Source organism: Solea solea, chromosome 12, assembly GCF_958295425.1.
Source record: "Solea solea chromosome 12, fSolSol10.1, whole genome shotgun sequence".
NCBI classification, from domain to species: domain Eukaryota; kingdom Metazoa; phylum Chordata; class Actinopteri; order Pleuronectiformes; family Soleidae; genus Solea; species Solea solea.
In genome coordinates, this window is record NC_081145.1 from 16857014 (window position 1) to 16882761 (window position 25748).

At 41.1% G+C, this 25748-nt stretch overlaps 2 protein-coding genes across 6 annotated transcripts; both read left to right on the forward strand.

Annotated features, from left to right (window-relative positions):
* The first annotated feature begins 10571 nt into the window (after positions 1-10571).
* LOC131470066 (lamina-associated polypeptide 2, isoforms beta/delta/epsilon/gamma-like) lies at positions 10572-18135 on the forward strand. Of its 3 annotated transcripts, none has more exons than XM_058645575.1 (7): positions 10572-10589; positions 12185-12479; positions 13356-13473; positions 13797-13952; positions 14093-14202; positions 14998-15101; positions 16194-18135. In XM_058645575.1, exons 2-7 carry the CDS (start codon positions 12246-12248, stop codon positions 16579-16581), a joined length of 1110 nt encoding a protein of 369 aa, XP_058501558.1. In that variant the 5' UTR covers positions 10572-10589; positions 12185-12245; the 3' UTR covers positions 16582-18135. The 3 variants fall into 3 exon arrangements, with proteins under 3 accessions (XP_058501558.1, XP_058501559.1, XP_058501560.1); XM_058645576.1 differs by having other exon boundaries at positions 10573-10589; positions 15001-15101; XM_058645577.1 differs by lacking the exon at positions 10572-10589 and adding an exon at positions 11879-12069.
* A 1058-nt stretch (positions 18136-19193) lies between these two features.
* On the forward strand, positions 19194-25521 carry LOC131470067 (L-lactate dehydrogenase C chain). Of its 3 annotated transcripts, XM_058645579.1 has the most exons (9): positions 19194-19409; positions 20178-20236; positions 20907-21043; positions 21860-21974; positions 22136-22309; positions 22811-22984; positions 23386-23503; positions 24662-24785; positions 25084-25521. In XM_058645579.1, the coding sequence occupies exons 3-9, from the start codon at positions 20915-20917 to the stop codon at positions 25249-25251; spliced, it is 1002 nt and encodes a 333-aa protein (XP_058501562.1). In that variant the 5' UTR covers positions 19194-19409; positions 20178-20236; positions 20907-20914; the 3' UTR covers positions 25252-25521. The 3 variants fall into 3 exon arrangements, with proteins under 3 accessions (XP_058501562.1, XP_058501563.1, XP_058501561.1); XM_058645580.1 differs by lacking the exon at positions 20178-20236; XM_058645578.1 differs by lacking the exons at positions 19194-19409; positions 20178-20236 and adding an exon at positions 20337-20655.
* Positions 25522-25748: the final 227 nt, after the last annotated feature.

Consider the following 25748-nt stretch of genomic DNA (forward strand, 5'->3'; position numbering starts at 1 on the left):
TGATATTATTGGTATCGTGGACCATGTATCGCGTATTGTATCGCAGCGTAACTGTGTTCAATAATTACATTTCACATTTTATCACACAGTGAACAACATGCTCCTTGGTGTGCAAGAGTAAAAGAGACCAGCAAGTATAGCTACAGATAAAAGCCATGCCTAAGAGACTTTAAACCTTTTAAAACATGCTTTTCAGTCGTTAATTTATGATGAAGTGATAATGTCCTTCATAATATCTGTAATGTTCATGTAGCTGTCACTAAGCCCTATCAGCCGTGCCTGTACACTTTGATTAAAGACCCTTTGAAGGAAATGTCAGTGAATAATTGCTTTGTTGAAACAGCCCCACCACAGAAAAATAAATGTACCATCTTTTGTTTTTCTTTTGTGGTCAACAGTAATTCATTGAGGAAAGAGATATGTGAGGGAGTTTTTGGAGGCTTTTGTTTGCTAATTCATTACGTTCTTAGGAGTGGCAAAAGTGGCTGCGGAAATTAAAATTTATTGAAATCTATTTCAGTGGTAAAGTTGGCTGTGTTTCTTGGAGAGTTATGGCCCTTTTTTTAAGTTTCACAGTGATTTTTGGTCAGCGAGGAGGTGATATGCTTTTGTGGTTGTGCTCGCTGGGAGGAGTGTGTGTAGGTTTGTGGCCAGTGGAAACCTGCAGCTACTGGAACTGGTAGTAATGGTATGCTGGAAACACGGTATAGACTGATCAGCAGTCTTTCATGTTTAACATGAAAATATTGTGAAAGTTATTCTTGTGGATATGCAGCCAAAATCATTTCCAGTAGAGCATAACACTGACTATTAATTTGATTTGATAGTGACATAAATAAAATGTCAACAATTCTGGGAATACTGTGGGAAATGTAGGACATTAAGTTGCAATTAAGTTTTTACTAAAGTTATCTTAACAAAAACTCAGTGTAACTTTTTGCAGATGTTGAATTAGAATTAGTTTTATTTGCACACACACACACACCAAACCAATCCTTTTTACACACCAGTGAACACAAACACAAACCAGATGCAGGAGCAGTGGGCAGCACTAATCTGCACCTGGGAAGCAGTGGAGGTTGGGTACCTTGGTCAGACCTGTCCCAGGATTTGAACAGGCAACTGTCTGGTTACAAGCCCTATTCCCTTCCACTTGTCAACATCCATGGCATTAGGTTAGGGTGCCTGACAACTGAGAAAACATGGATGCCTGGTAAATGTCAAAACATAAAGTTGTTCTTAAGCACAGGTGTTTATTATGTGTTTGACTGCTGCTTTCTGTTGTTTCTGTTGTCATCGTGTAAGATATATGCTGAGGAATGAGTATTGTTAAAAAAAAAAAACAGGATATTTCTGTCACTTAATTGTCAGATAATATTAAATTGCATATTGTCACCAGTAGGTCTCAGATGTGAAAGATTGCACCTAAGCATCGTCCACACTTTCTTCCTCTCACTGGGAATGGGAAAGACTGGGTGGGCATGATTTTTCAGCCGCCATAACAACCATTTTTCAAAATAAGCTTCAAATGATGACAAGTTCACAGACATACTGCATTGATTGCCCGGCACTATTTCCAGTCCAGCTCTCTGATGACACTGTCCATGATAGACAACGTAGGGGCAGGACAACACAAAATGTTGTTGTTTTTTGTTTCGTCGAGAAGCGGAGCAGACATCAGCCATGAAAGCCATGTTTTGAACATACATGCACAACTGGACTTGTATGGTTTCCTCAAGCTGCTGAGGATATTTTCACTAAACTCACCCTTGCTCATTATGTTGTCACTTCGATTTCAGCCTCACATATGGCATTATATGTCTTAATGCATGTGGTTACTGCACTTACTACTTTAACAGTGTGTCCATCAACTTGCAAAGCTTCAACAATAAACTCATTTCCATTTACTCTGTGCTGCTGATGTTGTAAGTAAATCTTTGTTTTCCATGTGCACCATAACTGCCAGCACTCATTCATCTGACTCCTCTGGTCTCATTTTGACACCTGAGGTTGACATTTAGTCAGTCAGGAAAAGTAAGAGCTATAGAAGGGTGACAACAGTTTTCCCTCCTAGTTTACCACCCTGCACCACACTGAGTCTGACAAGCTGCTGAAAAATAGGAACGGGTCACATTTCAGCCTCAAAAGAATGTGCAGGGGCTGTGAGTAACACTGTGGTCGGCTTTGGCATGTTTGGTCTGGCTCTTAATAGTATCATGTAGTGTGCCATTGAGGACCAGGGGCATGAACACCAAAGTGAAGTGCCGAGGGCGTTACTTCTTTGGACCATAATCAACGCCAAAACCTAATAGAAGTACTGTAATCAGTCTTCTCTCTAATATTAGCACCATGGCTTTTTTTCTCTCTCCCGGGCAGTGGTTGGTGTGTTTGGCTCCGTGCATCCTCGCTGACCTTAAATTCAGTCCTGCGGCTTTGTAAAGCACCTCTTGGCATCATCAGCAGTCAGCACATTAGTAAAATACTGCCTTAACCTTGTATATGATGCTTTTGACCAAGTGTAACACAGAAGATAATGACACCAGTGATTTCAAAAACACCCTCGGTCTACTAATCCTTCTTACCAGAACGGATTATTGAATTGATCCATTATGCTTTTCTGCATGTCAGATGTATAAACCTTTCAAGCTGTTTTTTTGCCATATGGTTTTATCATCAAACTCCTGCTCAGTGAATCATATGGAGCTGAACTCTCGTTTATCAAAACCAGAGGGGTTGGCAGTGGTGGGTCAATGCAGAGACTGAGAGAAGGTCCAGTTACAAAGAGAAATAAAGTGTGTCTTCCAGAAGGACCAGATGTGAATTTAAAGATAACTTGGTCAGTGTTTATATTTAGTAAAACCTCCTTTTGGCAATTGTTGCAACTCTTACACCACTGTTGCTTTCTCCGGTTGCATCTGTATTGAATTTGCAAGGAAAGCTCGCAGAGAAGAGAAGAGTATATCAATTAAACTAAGCTGATCTCTGGTTAATCAAGCCACCCAGTAGGTGCACTCAGTGTGAATAAAAATTAAAGCTGATATCCCCAGCAAGGGCAATATTTTTTTTGTTCTGCCACTAAATGTCGGCGATTTATCATTCAAACATCCTAGGGTTTTGTGTAGGTACTTTTGGACCTCAGGTTCAGTGGGTTTGATGCTCAGCCAGGGACAATATCGAATTCATGCCAAGAGTCCAAGCTGTGAACGCTTGTCTGAGAGTTACCGTAAATCCTTCTGCTCACACCAGTAAGAAGCTCAGAAAGCCACAACCCTGCTATTTGCCACCCCTGTGGTCCTTACAGGTAGCCACTGAGACTCCCCAAATTATGATCTACATGTATAGGGGAGCAATGCAAGAACAGAGCTCAATGGATAAAGGGCCTACCTGTTGCCCCTTATTTTCCTCAGTGGATAAGGACTGGTGCTGTCAGGTTTCCTGATTAATCTGGCACTTTATTGGATGTGAGCTTGATGATTAATGGCATATTATTCTGGTTCTCTGATAAAACATTTAGATTTCAGTTATTTCCTGATTGAATCTGGTATTTCAGGGAGTTGTTCTTTAACACACTGCGCTGTTACATTTAATAATTACATAATCCCATATGCTTCTCTCATCACTTATCTCTGTTTATGCATTTTGTAATGCCTCAAACTGCAAAACTTTTATTTCCCCCAAGTATCATAATTTGATGAGATGAAATTATTTTACATCTGTTCACTGGTGGTCAATTGATATTATTTTAAGCCTCAGCTGGATTAGGGTTTATTAATGTTAGTGTTAGAGACAGGCCATCCTGAGAGAGTTCACTCAACAATTAATTAGCATAATGTCAATAAACGTAATGATGTTCTTAATTTAGACTTTTTTTTCCAGATGGAAAACAGTCAGTCAGTAGGGTCTGGGAGGTGAAGTCCAACACTGCTCCCACCAGGAGTTCCCAGCAAGCTTCTATGATCACACATCAAGGTATGTCGCTGGCCCCCAAACCCTACCCAGGCCTCTGTGACGAGGTGGGGCCAGGATTGAGTGGGCCAGAGTAGGCAACACACCATAGCTGTGTGCTACTGCACAGTGAGTCCTTTCGCTCATTGCCATGCTGTAGCTGACCGCAGGATTGCAGTGTTTACTTAAGAGCCGGTGCATAAGAGAAAGGCGGACCACCGGCAGTCACCACCCGCCGGGCACTGGGCAGGACATGGGGCTCATCTATGTTGAAAATGGCTCTGGAACCTGCCACCTCCCACCGGGCTGGACTATATTTAGTAACAAACTGAAAAACCTCTTCATTCTTAAAAAGCTGTTTAGGTTTCCATTGAGAGGGTTCAGAGAACGGGTGGTGATGCTGCACTCATGTGGTCTGAGAGGTGCCTCTCTTTACCCGAGGCTCACCTGTGCATATTTGTTACAACTATCTAAGATGTATGTTGTCTTTGTCTGCCCAACCAAGTGAAATGTGGTTAAATAAAAAGATAGGTCCTGTTAAATAAGTCATGTTAATTTTTGACCAGTGGCATAAAAAGAAGAACATCCGTAAACACATGTTCAAGGCCATGGAAAACAAGATTTTTTTTTATTTGTTGCACATCAAAATAATTTCTTTAAGCATCTGAATATGTTTCAGTTCTCATGAAGATTGTGATTTGCTGAGTGTGTCGTTTTCTGTTTACATGCTGTTCTACTTCTCAACGTTTCATTGAACTTGGGAGGAAGGCAAATTCAAGACAGGACATGCGTATTACATGTTTTCATTTGCCCTTATATATGCCTCAACAGTGAAACAATCCCCCTTTTCATGCCCATGGTTTCATTCAGTGGGTGGTGAGAGCACGACTGTGATTGGGGATGAGGGAACTTGGGTGATTTTTTCCAAGGTGAGCACCTCATGGGAGATGACTGTTCGCTGCCATTAGTTTAAGTGCAGGAGTGTCAGTTAACCCGACACTGGCACCAGGAATACTTAATGCCAGATGGAGGGAGCTGTCCTTGATGTCTTAACAAGCAGGCGCAGAGAAACAAGCCTTTATTCAGTGTGAGAGAACGTCGAAAAAATTGATATCTTAGCAAGGTTACCACAAAGTGTATGTTAAATCCCACATAGGAAAGGGAGGGATAAAGGAGATTGAATGGGTTGGGGAGGGGCAAAAGTCCAAACAGTTTAGATGTTGCTGACTGTAATTTTTAGTGCGTTCAAAATACGCAGGAATATAAAACAAAGCGGTGGTTGTCATGCTAAAGGGTCCAGCTGCTTAAGAGGTGTCAAATTTTTGTACCTCAGCTGGATACATCAGTATTAGAAGCCAGGGGGGTGAGAAAAGTGCCAAACCCAGCAGACTTTGGCACATTTGTCCTTTACCGCTGGCACAGATGAGCCACGCTGTCAGACTGCAGACTATCGATAGGCTCCCGGTGTTTTACTTCCCAAAACTATGAGCTGCTACAAAAGCCGACCTGTCAAGACTGGCTCCTGAAACCACAGTAAACATGACATCAAGTGTTTTTTTTCCACCAGGTAAATCTCCTGGTCCTCTGACCAAATATTTCTGAAGAACAGTCCATTCAGGAAGCAATACAATGGGGGGTCTAATGGTTTCCATTTGTCAAATTTTAATAAATAAGATCATATCAGCTGAAGTATCATGTTTTTGGGAGATACGACAGCTGAGAGCTGTTACTTTAAAAAAAAACTTGAAACCAGAAAGTCCTATAATTGACTATTAAGAAAATGACAAACAAAGTCATGCCAATCTTCTGAAAGTGCTTAATTTAAAGGTCTCTAAAGGGGTCTTCTCTTCTTGTCAGATTTAAATACTTAATTGGAAATTAAGTTCGAGTCCTGCCAATGAATGCAAAAAAATGCTGAATGTTCTGAGACGTTGGCCTCTTTCCTGATCTAAGGCTTGTAGCTAATTATGAGTGCTGCTGAGTCTCTATTATTTTCTCCACATTCATTAGGTTAATGCTGAGACTCCCTAGTGGGAAGTGAGCTCAGACCCCAAGCATCCGGGAAAGAGAGGAAACAGTTTAGGGGCATGGCAGCATCACCGTCGGCACATCACAGGAGGCTTTTGAAAACACTTTGGCTTTTCCTATACTGGGCCGGTACCAGTGTTCAGCCATGTGGACCGAAAAACTAAGTAGAGGCAGGTTTGTTGAGATCTTTGGGCCAAGTTAAGCACGGAAATATTTCTTTCCTGTTAACTCAAGAGTCTGGCAGTCACCTGTGAGAGTTTGCCCTCTCACTTTAGAGATGCATGCCACCAGTGATTCAGTTTAGCCGTGACGATCATGAAGTAGAAGGCCTACCTGGTGATGAACCATAAGGGCTAGCTGGGTCATACCCACTATGTTCCGCATCTTACCCAAGGGTCCGCGTTTGCACATGTGCGTACTCAGCCTCAGATTCCATCTCACTAGCGGTGATTTCTCGCCAGGAAATCGCCCTCGCTCGTATTTCCATGTATTCTTTTAGCAGTGAGCTGTACAATGTCGGTGCTGGCAGACTTCCTCATATGATCTCAAGCAACTTTCCATGGTTACTGTCTACTTCATTGTCTTTTTTGTTAACAAAACAAGAGCGTGCCATCGACTGTACTGGAAAGTGTTGTGCTACAGGCAACATGCGCAATCCACACATACGATCCACGCCGAATCAAACTGGTCCCTGTGCACGGATTAGTTTGTGTTGGGTTCATGACACAGAAATTGGCAGGTGACAAAATTTACCCGAGCAGACCTTTGCACATTTGAACATAGAAAATACAAGTCTGAATTATTCACACTGTCATTTAACTAAGAAAATGTTATGGTTAAGGTTAAGGTTTGCTTATCTTTTACAGTTTGTCTTGGCAGAAAGATGACCTGTCGGTTAGTGTGTACTCTAAGTCTTTTCAAAATTGGTAACGACTGTGAAATTTGTGTAGTGTGTCCCCCTGCACCTTGTGTACCTACACAGTATATATTTACATGCTTGACACCAGTGCAGAGTTTACTGCTGCAGCTTAAGCTATACATATATTATCTGCGACCTCCTGAATTGTGAAGTAAATATCCTATCTACAGAAGCGGAACCTCCTTTAGTGCACACTAAGTAAAAACAAGCTGCTGCAGTAAGGCACTTTCAGAGGCTCCAACAGATCAAATTTGTGTTGATCCTTTTACGCCAACGCAATACATTTCTTGCAGACGGATGGCCTACATTAGGTTTCCCCCTAAATGATCCAACATAGCATCCCGTGGGTGCCTCGATGTGGACCTAATAGAAATTCTTAATTTGCCACCGGTTCACACTCAGTTGTTTGCCCGAAGTTCACCGAGGACATGGGCAAGTTTGTCTCTGCACTCAATGGCCAAATAAAACGGTACATACCCAAATTATAATAGTAATGCAAATATATGGAGTAGCGCTTATGATACAAACAGGCAGGGGGCCAAATGGGCATCAGCGAGGGCCCAGTGAGGCAGTCTCATTTTTCCTTCTGACAGAAATGTCTACAACTAAGTGTGTGTCCTTTTAAATAGAGTTTGGATAGTCAACAGATGAAAATATACAGTGTGAGCACGACTAGATGGCTGTTCTTAAGCCAGGACACACAAATCTCAAGTCCTGTGAAATACAGTGCCTCCGCTGCCCGCATCCTACCCTCCCTTTTGTACAGGAAACTGCCTCGGACTTGATCATAATTAGTTTGGCAGTGAGTAATAACATCCTGTGGGGATTAGAGATTGTTATGTTAGATTAGTGCAGGAAAACAGTGGAAAGAAATTCTTAAAAATTAAACATTTTATTTTTCTTTTAAAAAAAAAAGGGGGGGGGGACTAAATCTACAACTTCAGTTTTTGTTTATTATGTAAAGCTGAAACAAGCAACATGCATACACTGAAGAGATGACAGGGCAGGGATCAAACAGTGTACATTTCAGATCGTTGATTAAATTCACAGTATGTGTTTTGTTGTGTCAGTGGAATTGGATAAGACATGCTCTGGGTGGTAAAGGTTGACTTTTCCTCAGCTACTTCTGTGGTTGACTCAACTGGGATTTAGAAATACTTAAAATCCAAGATAAACTCGACCAAGTTTGTGTTAAACATTTTTGTTGGTGATCATAAATCCACTTTGAGCACTCAGATGTCACGTTCTGATATGCCTTTATGTCTGAACATATTGTCAGATAACATTTGACATTTCAAGTCTTGTCTTCTTGCATCTCCATACAGGCCTTTACTGAATATTATTATTATTATTATTTTATTTGCCCGTTGTTTCATTAGTTCTCTGGTTTTACAATAATCCATCATGAAAATGTGAATGTTGATGATTAAATAGCGGCCTTTGATCATTTTTCAGAGGCCATGACTGTTATGCTTAAAGAGGCACACTCTGTGATTCTTGGCCTGAACCTTATTTTCTGTATAAATTACATACAAAGAAAGCTTAAGAGGTGTTTCTCAAGGACTGAACATTTTTTTTACACTTCGACTCCATTGGAAAAGCTGAACTGATCTGTGAAGTGCTGTATTTTTGTGTGGTTTTGGAGCTGAAGTGGGGATCTATTGCTTGGTTTCTGCAGAAGCATCCACAGAAAGTCCCAGAGAGGCAGGTCTGAAGGACAGGTGGGGAGCCACACAGTGCCACCTCAAACCACTGTCTCCACAGCAGGAAGGACTGAGGGAGGCAACACATAGATGGAGACCAGCATGCTCAGAGACCCAAGAAAGACAGATTTGTGTGCGAGTGCAAAGGGCTGTTTCTAAAGGTTGTTTTCACTATTGATTAGCCTGCTTCCAGACGTCTGCACTGAGCAATTCCTTAATGGAAGCTTAGCTCACCCAGATTATCAGGCTACTGAGAAATGTCCATTTTTTTTTTCCTGGCAACTGTCCCCGTGTAAAGTTTTTGCAGTTTTTAATGAAACAGCAAATTATCATATTAGGGAAGCTCCATCTAATTTACATTTGTTGTTAGGCCCCTAATAGTACTGTAAATATGAAAGGATTATGGAATACTGTATATGATAGATCTGAGATCATTTTCTCAAGTGAAAACAATTTAATGGTCCCTAATTTCTATCATCGATGTGCTTAAGACTACAAACTAATTTAGTTAAATGAGTTAAAAAACAATACTTGATTTGCTGATTATTAAAATAGTAGCAGTGGTTGTAGTCTTCACAGTTCTCACAGTATGTTAAAAAAAAAAAGTAAAAACACATAGTGCCAAGACTGAGAGCACAGGATGAAGGTCCAGACATAGTTGACACCTTTGCAATTAAAAATCAACATTCAAACTGACACATTTGAAGAGCTTGTGAATTGAGTTCAATTTTTGTTAACCCTGTAAGCCTTTTTGTGAGGAAACAAAGTGCAGGAATCATGATAATGTGACCCATGCTGCCCTCTTCTGTTCTATGAGTGATTTTCATCTAAGTGGCCTTAACATTAGCTCACCACCACCACATTATGTCATATGAAAACTAGAGAGGGGTGGAGGAGAGTGGACCCTACAGGGAGGGAATTAAAAGCCTGGACTAGATTGCTAGTGTTAGAGGACAAAGGAAAACAATAGATAAAAAAAGGACAGATGAGAAGAAAGAAAGAGTTGGGTTGGGTAGTGCAGGAGTTTTCTAACTCCAAAATATGGCAATAATGCAACATCATGGATGCAAGTTGTTAGTGCCTGCTTATATCAAAGGTCAAAGCCTGCTGAGATTAAAGATCAAAGTCTGCTGAGACTGAAGATCATAGCAGTTTGGGTTTTATTTTACAGTTGAAAAATGTTGTGGATATCACAAAGTACCTGTGTAAGGAATTAACATTTTAACAGTCGAAGCCCCACAAGGCCCCACCCCTTGTAAAGTAAGGGGTCAATTGTCATTAACTCTTCAAGTTTGATCTTACATTCACTATTGTATAAACAGACATTAATAATTTGAACACGTTAACATTAGTCCTCGGGCTCTGACTCGAGCATTGACTGCTTTTGTACTTGAGAGACAAAAACTCCCAAAAGCTAAGTCTGACATTTACATCGGAGATCGGGGGTTTGTGAGGTTGTGCTGACTTTTCAACTGGGAAATTTCGACATCTGATTACAACAAGAATGCACCATGGGTCTTATAGTGACTATTCTTTGCTGAGTAATTATTTTTGTATGACAGCTATAATGAGCCATAGCGGAACATTCTTGGAACTCAAATCAGACTCAGAGTTGTTGACTTAAACTATTACTACTAGGGTTTAACAAATACGTGTGTATGCTGCTTTAAAACCTAAGGTGGTGGTTTTGAAAGCCAAATGATTAGTTGAGAATGCCGAGTCAACAATATTGGCTGCCAGCCATTTTCAGAGCAGTGGTCAAATTGACGTCTATAGCAGTCACTGGCAGCCAATGAGTTAAACAGACAGAAACACACACACACAACTAAAGTACTCCTAATTCCCATGTGCATTGTCTAGGGAGTTATGTCCTATATTTTTTCCCCAAGTTCAACAATTCATGTCTACTATTTATATTTTTTGAAATGTCTAACTTTTTATGCATCATTTCTCCCATAGGAAATGTATGGAGATGGAAAATCAAAGGCAACAGCGTGAGTACTCAGCATTCCCAACTACAGAATACAGTTGATTTACAGTATTATGTCCACACTAAGCTACCAGATACTTCAGGTGGCTTGTAATGACACTCTTAGAATCTTACTGATGGTGCTGTTTGTCAGCATGAGTCAAGGTCAAATGTATTTATAGAGCACATTTAAGGGCAAATGTTGTTTTTAATTCCTTAGAATTACAAGGAACTGGTATTAAAATCATAATCGTAAAGACTTAAAACTTTGGAGTGTATGGTAACGTCCAGGAGTTGTTGACCTCAGTGAAGGTGCAACAACTCAGTCAGATAAAAACGAGCTATACAAATTTTGAACTGGACCCCGTAGGTGACAGGAAGACAGAGCAGTGAAGCCAGATGTGATTGCGCAGTCTCTTCCCTGTCAGCATATGTGCTGCTTCATTTTGGACCAGTTAAAGACAGTGAAGATACACTAATCTACCCCAAAGTATAAAGCATTACAGTAATCGTTTGTGGGGAGATAAGGTGTAACCTTCCCGAGAAGGCTTATTTGGAAGAAACTGCTCTTAATAACCAAGTATCTGTTTGTCCATTTTAAAGCATTGTCAATGAACACACCAAGAGGCAACAGTGTCAACACTATATAAAAGATCTGGTTTATGATTTCAGTTTTCTTTTATTTAAGACTTTAAAAATATTAAATTAATGAGATTCCATTTTTTTTAAGAATCTGTTCTTTATTTTATTTGCTGTGCTTGATGTGTCAATTAATAACATCATTTTGAGCCAGAATCAGCACTGTTCATTATCAGTCCCAGCTTTGCATAGCTAATATTAATTTATCTTAGTACAGTATCAGCTTTAATAGAAAAAAACACAAATATATTAATAATAATGCTACTATTTTGAATATATGTGTGCTTTTGCACTCTTTTATGCATTGTCTTACTATTTTCTTTGTTTGTTTTCTGGTCCGTTAGAGTCAGATTTGAATTGAGTAACAAAAATGAAAGTGAAGCCGTGTAAACGCTGCTCACAGTCATTACCGCCATTAACGTTTTCTGTTATCACTTGACGCGAGTCGAATGAATCGTTTAAACCCACATGTTTCTGCTTAGTAACACAAATCATTGCCGGGACGTCTATAAAAGTAATAGATTGATCAAATGTAATCGATGGGTTTCGGGTAGTCTTTTTCTCAAACACACAGGATATTGTTTCTTTGTGGCGGCGGCCCACAAATGGAGCGTTCATAACCGGCCAATCAGAACACGTCTTACTGCGGGGATCAGCCAATGGCGGCGCAGCGTGTTATGTGGCCTTGTCTCGACCGCGGACAGACAGACGCAAGTGGACCGGTGTGAAGCTAAGCTAACTCGTTTTCATTACCGCCACTCAATTTTAAATTTTGCATCACTTCCATTTGCAGCACATGCGTGTATGTGCTTTCGAAAAATCGCAGCTACCCGCAAACATCCAAGATATTAGGCTAAAAGGCTTAAGTAAGTGTTCATTTAGTATTAAGTCGCTTATCTCCCGCTAGCAGCGGGCACGCGCCAGTCGTGTTTGACAACAGTGCTGTTGTGTTCAGTTCCCGGTCTTTGTTGGTGTTTGCAGCATTAAATTGAAGCGGCCACGGGAGAAAACCCACACAGGGAGTGGAGAAGAAAAGTCAAGCATGGCAGAATTCCTCGAAGACCCGTCGGTTCTTACTAAAGAAAAGCTGAAGAATGAGCTCGCTGCCAACAACGTGCCACTTCCTGGCGGAGAGCATAAAAAAGAAGTGTATGTGCAGCTGTACCTGAAAAACTTAACCGTACTGAACGACAAGAAGAGCCCGCCCACAGACCACTTCTCCAGCGATGAAGATCTGCCCGCGCCCGTGGTGTCCAACAAAAGTCGCTCTGGAAGGGTAAGTTACAGTTTGTTGGACTCTACGATAAGAAAACGCTAAATGAGACGTTTGTGGTGACTTTCTACAATCGAGTGAGTCGTTAATGGAGAAACTTATTTTCTTATGTTGGTGGCTTTATAAGATGACCACCTTACAGTTGTAGTGATTTTTTTTTTGGTGCCACAAGGAGGAGCTAGTATCTTTCCAGTCATTCCATGATTTTTCTCGTTTGCTCTAAAAAAAGTGTATTGTTATTCCTAAGTATTGTTTTGTAGTAGTAATAATACATCATTTAATTCATTTGGGGGAGGCCATGGGTCTGAAGTATATCAGGTTAGTTTGTTTTTCAACCTGAAGGTCAGGGGTCTGATGCTGCTGCCAAAGTGTCACTGGGCAAGACACTTAAACCCAATTTGCCTGTTATAAACGGGGGTGCACAGTTCCAGTTCCAAGCCTGGATAAATAGGAATGGTATCCTGCTTAAAATTGCCTGCAGGTATGATAAAGCTCTTAAGCCCTGTCCTTTCATGTCATGTTGAAATGCCCTTTGATGTACGTTATGTCATCATATTGTCTAGGGTTAGGAGTCTTTGAGATAGGTTTTTCACAGAGGAATCAATAAGAATAAGTTTGACTTCCAGTCTCCTATTTAGAGCCCAAATGAAGGTAGATTATGGATGAGGCTTTGCCCATTTACCATAACAAAAATATTGATTGCATTCATTTTGTTGAGGACAATTGGTATTGGAAACTTTCATATTGTCCTATGCCCAGATGACACAAAGGGTCTTTTGTTGGGTAGTTGGATGTAATATGATGTGGTCATATGTGAGTGAAAAGTGACTTGTCTGCCACCAATTTTAATGGTATTTTATATCTTTATATTTTCTACAGAAAGCTACCAAAAAGACAGACAAGCCACGCTCTGTGGAAGTTGAGGTGACAGACCTCACAGATGAAGATTTAAGACAACAGCTGGCAAAGCATGGCTTTGAGTCAGGACCCATTGTTGGTGAGGAACTGTATTTACACTTGTTTCAATACAACTGGTTGTTTTTTAGCAATGCTTAAATGACCATACGGTATAATTATATCTCAATCACTTTATTGGAACGGCAACAGTTGATGGAAACATGTGTGCATCTTTTTTTTTTTACACACACATTTTCAAAACTTTGCTTAAAATTCGTGATACATTTGAATGTAAATCAGGTAACTGAGATTGTCTTGTCTGGTTATGTCTGTGTCATAACAAAGATGTATGGATCCTGCTTCAGCAACACTGCCATTATTATATTATACTAAATTGTATTTACGTCTGTTTCTGCCATTCAGCCTCAACACGTAGATTGTATGAGCAGAAGCTGCAGAAGCTGATGAACCAGCCTCCACCTGAACCTGAACCCCCTGCACACGTCACAGCTCTCCCCAAGGCAGATAGTAACCAGAATGGCAATACAAATTCCGACCAGTATAGTGACAAGGAAGATGGTGAGCTTTGTGAACACCCACTGCCTGTGATCTATAAATAACCTGCTTCTTGCTTGTTAAATGTTGGAAAAACCCCTGGTTACTACACTGCAATGTTTCACAACTGTGTTTATATAACCTGTGTTGTTGTTTTTTATCAGAAGAGATTGCTGCCCCTGAACCAGAGCCAGTTCCTGTGGTGGAGAAGGCTGTGAGGAGCAGAGGGAAAGCTCCAGTCACTGCCAGGACCAGCAGCAGACGACAAACCAAGGTGAAGGACCCTTTGATTTTACCATGGTAGACAATAAGGGTGCATTCACACCAGCTCCTTCTTAATCGAACCCTAGTTTGTTTGGGTAGATGTGAATGCGCAACCAAACTCTGATCCGCACCAAAGAAGCAAACTCTGGTTTGCCTAAAAACATAGGTCTCAGTTCCCGTCAAGTGAACCAAATGCAGGAAGCCGACTACAACTCAGGGCATTGTGGGTAAACGCAACCAAAACATACGGGCGTATAGAACGGGAGAAATTGCTGAGCCCATTGTTGCAGTGTATATGTTACATTACATTACATGTCATTTAGCAGACGCTTTTATCCAAAGCGACTTACAATGGAATTGAGTACAATCAGCCAGGGGTGGAGTCGAACTTGTGACCATGATGTCTTTCGCACACAGTGTACCAGTCTTAACCACTGAGCCACTCCACCATATGTGTCATATGTTCACATAAAACGATAGGATTTGATGCAGCTACATGTTTTGCTCTTATGTGACGGAAACAGAAGTTGCCCTGCATTAACCAACAGATGAGCGATTTTTCTCGTTCATTCTTGTCTTATCCTTCAGTAATTCTGATGCAGCGCCACCTCAGGCGAGGAGGGGAATACGTTATTCAAGAGGTTCAGTTTGTTTCACTACAGTGCAGTGTGAAAGCAAACTCAGACCAGCTGAATGTTGCAGCCCCCAATTGAGTCCCCAATCGTACAGAGTCTAGCGGACTATTAGGTGTGAAAACAACCTAAGAGTCATTGTCATTTGTTTGGATGTTTTTTTCTTTCATTAGCAGGTGGTGGAGGAGGTTACGATCGAAGAGACTCCAAAGAAGGCCAGCAAGAGCGCTGTTGAAGACATCCTTGCCAATGAAATAAGCACACCAACAGGCATCAGGTGACTTTTTCTTAGGCTTCCACCATATGCTGTATAGAAATCTATGTCTTCTGAGTTGAAAAGTAAAGCCCAAGATGTTAGAAAAGAGTAGCAGTTCCTAGTTGGAACATGATGTCAATTTTGTAAATAAGGGCCCAACATGTGTGGAAATAGAAGATAAAGCATGGCACCTAAGTGGACACCAGTGTGATTGACAGTTCGCCTCATAGGTTGCTGGTGGCATCCATGGAATGTCCATTTGTATAAATAGTCTCTGGCTTGCAACTAAAACACACACTACTTATAATCCTGCAGGGAAAAGTAAATTTTCCTTGCAGTTGAACACAAAGTTCACTCACCAGCTATTTTAGAGCCTTCAGACACATTTCATGATCTTGTACAGCGGGCTCAAGTTTAGTCCCATCTACAACAAAGAACAACACAAACAGATGAGAGGGACAACTTCACCGTATATACTTTGTGGATGATGTGACGGCTATCTAAGCACCAGCTGAGCAAATTGAACTGTTATGGACAGTGTCAAATCTGTAATAATGTGCATCACCTGCTATAAAACTAATTCTGGGAAATGGGGCAATGGTTCACTGAGATCAGCCGCAGTCTATCGCTGTGTTTCCACTGAGTGGAACGGCTTGGTCCAGTAAAGTACATGCCAAAATTACCGACCCCAGCCATTCCACTGTTCGGCAATGGAATGCCCCCTTGGGGTACCAGTGTAAAATGTTATGTTACTGTTAGATTGGCTCCACCCATTATAGGTGGAGCCAATGTAGCTGATTGTCATCGGATTGGGCAACAGAAAAACATCACTGCTTTGCAATAGCCCACAGTCTTTTCTCATACAAAGCTAAACATCTTGAGACAAATGGCCACGAACCAAGTAGGAAAAAAAGAGCCACTGGAAGTCCTCCATTGTTGTCTGTTGTGTCGTTCGATGTCGTCACACCAGTATGACACTGACAAATCTGATGGAAATCCACCTATTGTAATCTGTGTGAAAGTTTGGAAAATAGCTTGTCAGGTGGAACCTGTGTTGTTGAGTACAACATTAGTCTGAAACATTATTTTTTTGTTGTTTGTTTGTCTGAGTAGTGCCACTTGCAGGCGTCCAATCCGAGGAGCTGCTGGTCGACCTTTAAAACAAAGTGATTACTGGTTAAATCAATCCCGTGTGCAGCACAGCGCCCAAACCGAGAGCCGCTCGCATAAGGAGTCTCTCGTCCGACCGGGCAGCTCCGGCGGTTCAAGCAAAGCCACGCTCTGTCGGCGCGTCTTGTCCTTGTTGCTCAAGCTGCTCCTCCTTGCTGCGGTGGTTGGTTCTCTGTACTATGTCTACGAGAACCTGGATGAAGATCAGATCAACACCCTCAAAGGCCTCCGGGACAGTGTCATCGTCCCAATCCAGGAGGCTGTGGAAAACACAGCCGCCTACCTGGGCAACATCACCGTTGGCAGTGCTACTGAGAGCGCTGACGAGTAAAGACCCTCAGCAGTCCCCTGCTATGCCCATGCCACCTCCCGCCTGCCACAACACATCACACCACAACTCAAGCAGACAACGTTGCTCACCTCTTATCAACTCTTGTCCTACAAGGAAAAAAAGGACCGATGTAATTGGAATGATGAACTGTCTCTTCTCTGGATTCCAGCTCTCTACTCTCACCACATTAGGGAGACGTAACTCAAACAGTAGCTTCTGGATAACACTGTTTTGTGGCAGTCACAAGAGACTCATTTTGATGTTTTAATCTGTGAAATGTTTTGTTATGTCTGTGCGTATTTAACCCTTGTCTGTAGAAACAAGTGCAAAATAGAGAGGCTAGTTTATCCATGCATGGTTCTAGTTTTTGAAGGTCATACTGTAGTTTCTAATGCTCCGTGCCAGGTGTTTTTCTGAAGGTGAAGTGCCTGGACACTCTTAGCGCCCTCCCATTTTCCACGCACAAATCCGCGCGACTACTAATGCCAGAATGTCTACATGTGTTTCTATACGAATTTCAGAATTTGCTCTGTAGCTGTAGACGACTGTAGTTAGAACGATTCATTATTTCTATGGTGCTCAGGAAGATTCCGCTCAACCGTTTCTTTGTGGTCTGTGCTGGGAGGAGACACGTGGTCAGGTCACATCACTGCATGAGGAAATTCAGCCCACATTCATGTTGAAGTAAAAACGAAACCATTTCTTTCTTTCTTTTTTTAATTGTTGAGTGCAACATTCTTCTGTAAAACTGATTTGATTCTGCTTCCTCTACATTTCAATAATAGTTTTTAACTTTTAATAGACTGACAATTTTGGCATCTTTGTTTCAGAATCCTTGTCAGCAAACAGACAACTTTTTAGTATCTACTATTTATCAGACAAGCACTCCTTGAGGATGTGAATATTGCAGTGTTTAATCATACGTTGATTTTTAATTTTTATTGTTTTTCCCCAGTCCTGCCAGTGTGGCCATATAAGTTTACATGCTTTGAGTTTTAGTGCTCTGTTGTGCTTTCTTTTGTTTTTATTAGATTTCTGATCCTTCAGTCCTAAATGCAGGACTGGCTGGTGATATGCACCCACATTGCCCATCTCACTGACTGAATTAGTGTCCGGACATGGAAGACACAAGAAGAAAGTTTTGAAAAGTTGGGACATTAATACGTTTATTATCGTAAGAACTCTCGACTGTTTCTGCCTGTGCAAATTACTAGAGATGGAGATGCTGTTGGTCACTGGATGGGGGGGTGTGAGGGGGAGGGTTTATGCACTGGAGGTGATGTCACGAGGATGGGAACATTTGTGGGGCATCATTGTTTCTATTTTGATATTTTTCTAAAGAGGTGTGTTTAACTTACTATATAGCACATTTTAGAGTTTGAATCAAGCATGTAATCCATGCGAGTAATTAGAGTATCCTAATCTGATCGTTCGCCAGGCAGCTCTCCTCACAATGGACATAAATGACAAGGGTTGTGTGGGTAAGGATTTTTAATCTGATTATTTGTGATAATGTAGGCAGTGTATCATAAAATAAACTTGGTTGTTACCATATCCGTTTTTATTATTTTCTATACCTCTGCTTGGACATCTGGTACAGGTTTGAATTACTTCACTGCAACACATTAGATGATAATGTGTTCAACAGTCCTGATTTGATTTGAAGAGTTAATTGTTGGACAAACCACCTTTATTTTCAGTGAAGTCTCAGTGTTGGTGCATGTTTGTCAACTAGTTTTCTCTCTGTTCAGACCGCTACCAGTTACTGAGCAAAGAAGAGCTGCGTTACTGCTTCGTGTGAAGTCCAGCGTGAGTGACAGTCCTCCCTCACACTCACAATGTACAGTACTGTGCAACAGTTCTATATCTGTTGTTTTAACGAAGCTATAATGACCATACAGTACAGTTATTTCTCATTCACTTCTCTTTCTCTGACTTCAGCCTATGTGATTATTAATTGATTCATGATTTAATTGTCTGTTTATGCATGTTTTCTCACTTTAAGTGCACATGAGTTACGGAACATGATGCATTCTGTGATTTTCTTTTTCTTTCTCACCCTGCACTGTTGGGCAGCTGTGCACTCAGTCACACTCTGGTCACAGAAATAGGATAAACAACCTTTTTTTTTAAATCAGTTTTGGTTCTGTCACTTTGGCTTGGCTTTTTTTAATTTTGTATCTACAAGTGTATTAATGCTCAGATGAGCAGTGTCTGTGCAGCACATCAGGGAAACTATATCAATTTCATCAACCTGCAGTTATATTTGGATTTAAAAATAGAAACATTTGGCATGGGTTTTGGCATGACTCGAGGCTTGAAATTCACATTGCTCTCTTCAATTGGATGTACATTCAGATGCACATTAATTTATCTGTATCTGTAATTCGATCATCATTAATGAAAGTGCTGACTTCAGTATCTAACCTGCACCACTGTCAAATGTAGTCACTGACTGCAGAGTGTTTTCACTGGACTAACACATGCAGTGACGCTACACCAACCCCAAAAATTATTAATCACTAATAAAATGAGCCACTAATTCTCATGTATGTTATTAATAACTCACTTCAGTGTAATGTGACAGAGGTTGTCGACTGTGTGGTGGTGTTGCCAGTGGAGGTGGGGTGGAGAGAGTAGTACCAGCTGACTAACCTGCCAAACTGAGACTTTGTAAGGGATGTAGAGACTTATCTATATAAATCCAACTGCCTGTAGCCTGACAGCACAGTAAGGAGAGGAGTAAGTAACACACACACACACTGCAGCGGAGTCTTACTGTAGCACTGGAGACAAGGACAAGAATTTAGCCAGATCCTCGACAACAGGTGAACAGGCATGTTTCGTATCACTTGAAAAATCTGATTGGGACAGTTCCGATCTGAGATCTGGTTTGTTTCTTTACAGGTTTTATATTACTTGTCCTTTTCCTTTTTTACAACCCGGGCAGCAGCTAAATGTTCAGTTCTTCAGTAGTGGATGTACTCACAGTGACAGACAATGACCAGTGAGAGTGGGACCAGAGACACTGATAGAATAATCATCTCCTTCACTAAAAGAAAGCTGTCTTTACTTTTCTATAAAGAACGTTGACCACGTTTACCTACATTTAAGTAAATGTGTGTAAGTTCTGTGTTTTCAGAGCAGGTTATTTCTAGTTCTGTCTGGGACTGTGTTAAATAAGAATGAAAACATTGCATTTGAAAAATAATTTGAATTGGTCTTTTCAAATACTATCATCAAACTATCATGCATGGTCCCTACAGTATAGCACTCTATGGAATTAAGCTTATAATAATTAGTTGATATGGTTTTGTACTAATGTTTTCATTAAACGTTATATCTGTGTCATTGATCTGACCTTGGAGGCTAAGCCAACTCATTAACCTCTCATGTTTATATGCTTGAAGTATGTGCTGCTTTCTCCTGGTAATCCGGTTTCCCAGGACTAAGGAATGGATTAATCTTTATACACAGTGTCTCTTATATTCTTATATGTAATGTGTTGATCACTCAAGTCTCAGTCTCAATGTGCAGCATCCATATTTAAACCTAAATGTATGTAAATATGATATTTATTTATCATTAATACACAGAATCCCAATTCTTTTATCTGGCTACTGGGTCCCATGCTCATCTCAGAGAGAGAATCAAGGTAAATCCATAATAATCTAAAATAAAGGTTGATTTTTTGTCCTATAATATTCTTTAAAGACATCTAATTGCCGGTGCAGCAGATGGAAGCAGTGTTAAGGGATTACAGCAACTCCTCTAAACTGTGCGGTCAGTCAGTCAAGTTTGGCACTGGATTAAATGCTCCCCCCTCCATTTTTGGGAGGGGAGGGTAATGCAGGCAGAGGAGCAGCTCGCAGCTCTGACTCTGAGTCACATGAGCTGCAGCAGCAGACCGTCACACACCTGCCTCAGCCTGGACTGACAGTGACTGTGGGAGGTGTTGTGGATGCAGAGTGACACATAGATCCAGTGGAAACGCACCATAGGTGTCCTCTCAGTCTGCCATGCTGATTACATGGTGGTATTTATACTTCTCAGCTCGGAGCATCGTGCTACAATGCAAGTATTGCTGGTGTTTTTGTGTGTCTGGCTCTGTGTCATTTGAAGGTGAACTCTGCAGGAGGATAATGTGTCTCTCTCTGTCTCTTGTAATAGATTTAGATGTCAGAGAAGACATGTAACCTTCAGTGCTGCTGCCAAAAATCTGCTTTCTGAGTTTCCTTGGATGTGTCTGTTACCAACAACCAACACAAGGCTGTGTTCCTGACCTAAAGACTCTTGTTTTCTTCCCTTTCATTTACTCTCTTCAGCATTTAAAATGGCCTCAGTTGTGCAGAAGCTGATCGCTCCCCTCTTCACTGGTCCTCCAGAGCCGCCCGCAAATAAAGTGACCGTGGTGGGTGTGGGCCAGGTCGGCATGGCCTGTGCTGTCAGCATCCTGCTCAGGGTAAGAGCCCCACTGGTTCTGCCTGTAAAAGATGGTATATTACAGTAATACTGTCCCTTCCAACTTGGTAAAAAAAAAGGGGAGTTATTGGTATTATTAAGCCATTACTTTGTGATTACTATAGAAATGAGACGGTACGACCATAATATTACCTCCCTTATGCAGAATTATTACCGTACTATTACCATTATTGTTACTGTAGAGTGATATTACGTGTTAAAGGCTGAGGTAATGCCCAAGATCCTCTGAGACTGACAGTGGATTACTGATCTCTTGGTGTCTGATCTGGTTGTTCATCCCTACACAAAGTGTTGTGATAGGAAAACGTACTTGTATTAAAAGTAGGGATGGGACGATACCACTTTTTTGTGTCCGATACGATATCGCAAACTCGTGTATCTATCGACACCGATTTTAGTCATTTGAGACCATTTATGAACTATGAAGCCGAGTCATTTCAAAGACGTAATTCTCCAACGATGTCACAAATATTGTTCTCCCAAAAAAACAGCCCAAACATGACTCAACTGGTTTTTATTTACATTTTTAAATAATGAAGCATGTGATATATCAGATTTTTGGAGTGGATTGCATTTTGTAACCGAATCCCATCCCTAATTAAAAGGGGAAAACATAGTCATCAGAGCAGTTCTACTTCTTCAGTTGAAATTGTGCAGCAGCTTCCTGTCTGAACACCAACATGAAATAATTTGTCCGTGTGATTTGTAAATCTTTCAATACCAAACTGTAAGAAGCTGTTGTTTTACTGGATGAGTTCATTGTAAGGTCACCTCTGACCTTCCCTGACGCACACAGGAGCTGGCTGATGAGTTAGCCTTGGTGGATGTGGCGGAGGACAGGCTGAAAGGAGAGGCCATGGATCTGCAGCACGGCAGCCTCTTCCTCAAAACAAAAGTAGTTGCAGACAAAGGTGAGTTTATATCCTAACTGAGGTATTTGTTGAGTGCAGGTGACTGGAAATCAATCCAATCTCCTCTTAATACCCGGCAGTGGAGATTGATATCTCATAATACTGAGGTTTCTGCCTCTTCCAACAACACAACAAATTGACTTTTTCTTCTTCTCTCTCAGATTATTCTGTGACGGCAAATTCCCGCATTGTGGTGGTGACGGCTGGAGTCCGTCAGCAGGAAGGGGAGAGCAGGTTGAACCTCGTCCAGAGGAACGTCAACATCTTTAAGCACATCATCCCACAGATTGTCAAATACAGCCCTCGCTGCATCATTGTTGTGGTCTCCAACCCAGGTGCTGTCCAACACATCTTTATTTAAATATAGCAGCACACTTTGTCTTTGCAGCTAAAAGACCTGGGTTCACGACCCGGTCGGAACAAGGGTTTTTCTACACAGAGTTTTCATGTTCTCCTCGTGTGTGTCCTATTTTCCTCCCACAGTCCAAAAACATGCAGATTTAGGGCATTAGGCAAATTGGACACTCTAAATTGATGGTAGGATGGTTGTTTGTCTCTATGTGGCCCTGTGATGGACCGGTGATCTGTCCAGGCTGTGACCCCGCCTTTCACCCTATGTCAGCTGGGACGACCCTCATGTGGAGGATAATGCATAATCACATGGATATAAAATATGATAAAAACTTCAATTCCATCTGCAATATCTCTCATAATCAATGTCTAACTCCATACTTGACACAATGCCCTGATACGTTAACGAACATATCTCTTGTACAGTGCAAACACATCACACAAAAGACAGTGTTGCTAAAAAAAATAATTGGTCTTTTCAACAGTGGACGTGCTGACGTATGTGACGTGGAAACTGAGCGGCCTTCCCAAGCACCGCATCATCGGCAGTGGCACCAATTTGGATTCCGCCCGCTTCCGCTTCCTGGTGGCCGACAAACTGGGAATCCACACCAGCAGCTTACACGGGTGGATCCTGGGAGAACACGGAGACACCAGTGGTAAGGACGAGAATATCTCAGTTGTGCTCCAGGTTTATATAAGGAGGGTAGAGCTGGACGAGATGGACCAAAGCAATTAACATCTTCCAACAAGATGATGACTATAATTATTACGATTACTGTTTTAAAGAGTAAATTGTAGTGTTAAACTTTGTATTAACAGAAAACAACAAGCACATTATACAGCATATTAATGTAAAATATATTATTGATATATACGATATCTTCAATCTAAAAAATAACAAAGGTTCAATACATATGTACATTAATGTTCATACACTGAAAACACTTTGAGTCACAACTGGTTATTGCTATTATATTTATTGTTATCATTGTTATATATACTAAGTGAAAAATGACCCAGCATTGAAGAAGGATGATGTCGTGAACGTGTGTTTTAGTGCCCGTCTGGAGCGGAACCAACGTAGCCGGTGTGAACCTGCAGACGCTGAACCCAAACATTGGCACCGACAGTGACGAAGAGAACTGGAAGGAAACCCACAAGATGGTGGTGCAGAGGTACAGGTCACTTTTTCTCACTTTTTCACCTGTTACCTGGAAACAACAGCAGCTGTGATTGAATCTGTGGGCACATATTGTAGTCGGCAGCTTTGCGAGAAGCCGAAATTGTGATTGTGATAAACACGTAGTTGTGAAAATTCTACTGAAGTACATTTTAAACAGTTGAATTCACTTCCTGGGCACTTTGTTGGTGTTTATAGTGTGACTATATGAGGCTGTATCACTTTAGTCTGCCTCGCCTGCTCAGTCATTGTAGGTGTCACTGTGTGCAGTGTGGGAAAGTTGGAGTCACATGGAGCTGACGACCTTATTCAGCATCGTAACAACTCATTTGACAGTGGTTTGAATGTAAAAGACATTTGTTTGTATTTAAAAGTTACACACTTTCAGAGCTCACATTTTGACACATTTTTGCAAGAAAATAAATGTGTATAGGTCCGATACTGGTCAAAATCACTGGATTGGATATCGGAAATTCAATGCAATCCAAAAATCCTATATATCGAATGTTTCATGATGCTCCGACTGTAAAAATGTAAATAAAAATCAGCAAAAAGCATTTTAGCTGAGTCATGTTTAGGCTGTTTATTTCTTCTTTTTGGGAGAACAACATTTGTTACACAGTTGGAGAATTATGTCTTTGAAATGACTCAGCACAAACAGCTGCATAGTTCATAGTGGTCTGAAATGACTGTATCGGACTAACATAGTATCAATAGATACTTGAGTTTGTGTTATTAAAAAGTGTTATCGTCCCATCTCTACAACGGATCACATTAATGATGGCTCTTTTCACTTGATCCAGCATGCACCCTGATGCTGCTGGAGCTAAATGGAGATTTCCACCTGTGCTTTTCCTGCTGCTTATTGAATTGTCCTCCAGTAAAATACTGAAAAATTAACAGAGGGTAAATTGACAATTTATTATTTCATGTCATCTACATTTTCCCCCCTCTGTGTTTGAACAATCACTAGAATGACTGTAAGAAAAGAGACCTTTCTTGTATCAGAGAATTCAATATAAAAATCTGCTTCAACGAGTTTATTTTTAACACCATGTGTCATTTCTTCTTTTTCCGACACTGAAGGCAAAACACTGAACTGTCCAAGGTTTTGTTTAGTTGTTTTAAGTTTGTGTCTCTGTGTTTCTGTCAGTGCTTATGAGGTGATCAAACTAAAGGGATACACAAACTGGGCCATCGGTCTGAGCGTGGCTGACCTGACAGAGAGCCTCATGAGGAACATGAACAGGATTCATCCGGTTTCCACGATGGTCAAGGTAAAGGATGATAATATACACACTCATTCTGTACGTGCATGAAATCTTTGAGCTGTATCGGCACACACAGATATATGATATTAAAAGCTTTTTTTATATATATATATATATATATATATATATATATATAGAGAGAGAGAGAGAGAGAGAGAGAGATAGATAGCTAGATAGATAGATATACATAGAAAGATAGATAGATAGATAGATAGATAGAGATATAGATATATCATATCTTTCCTTTTTTCCACTCACTGTACACAAAGGCGTTATACGTTGAATTTTTGTTTTTTTATCACAGGGCATGTATGGAATCACTGATGAGGTGTACCTCAGTCTGCCTTGCGTGCTCAACAGTGGCGGCGTGGCCAGTGTGATCAACATGACCCTGAAGGACGATGAGGTGGCACAACTGCGAGCCAGTGGCAGCACACTGTGGGACATCCAGAAGGACCTGAAGGACATCTAGCTGATCAACAGGGGGCGCTACAGCCACACCTACTTGACTGCCATCACAGTGCAGACACCGCCACCTGCCACAGCTTCAATCCACTGCCCTCTGTAGAGTCACAGACGTAAATATGGAGGCTATTTAGCCGTAGATTGTCAGAGTTTGTTCTCTTTTGTGACAACAACCAAGTGAAATGTTGCTCTAAATCATTTGTCCTTGACTGTGATGCAGTGGGGGACCATGTGTCACTCATGTGGCTTTAATATGTAATAAAAACACATTCATTGACGCAACTGGTGCATTTGTTATTGTTTTTTTCACAAATTAAGTCAAAATGATATATTCACGCCCACTTTATTGCCATTTGCCCTCAAGGGAAAACAGCGTTGGTTTCATGTGTTGGAAACATGGTGGAGATTTTGCTGCATGCTGACATTCAACCCAGTCACAAGGATCATGTTGTGTGTTGTCGCCACAGACCGTAAATGTAAAAAGTGTGTGGAGTCTTTCTTTGC

Bases quoted from the DNA above. Each gene is read 5' to 3' on its own strand.
- LOC131470066 (XM_058645575.1), top strand. From the start codon at position 12,246: ATGGCAGAATTCCTCGAAGACCCGTCGGTTCTTACTAAAGAAAAGCTG. The intron at 13,953-14,092 runs GTGAGCTTTGTG...GTTTTTTATCAG, and splicing joins GTATAGTGACAAGGAAGATG to AAGAGATTGCTGCCCCTGAA. The intron at 14,203-14,997 runs GTGAAGGACCCT...TTCTTTCATTAG, and splicing joins GCAGCAGACGACAAACCAAG to CAGGTGGTGGAGGAGGTTAC.
- LOC131470067 (XM_058645578.1), top strand. From the start codon at position 20,601: ATGCTGATTACATGGTGGTATTTATACTTCTCAGCTCGGAGCATCGTG. The intron at 20,656-20,906 runs GCAAGTATTGCT...TACTCTCTTCAG, and splicing joins TCGGAGCATCGTGCTACAAT to CATTTAAAATGGCCTCAGTT. The intron at 21,044-21,859 runs GTAAGAGCCCCA...TGACGCACACAG, and splicing joins CTGTCAGCATCCTGCTCAGG to GAGCTGGCTGATGAGTTAGC.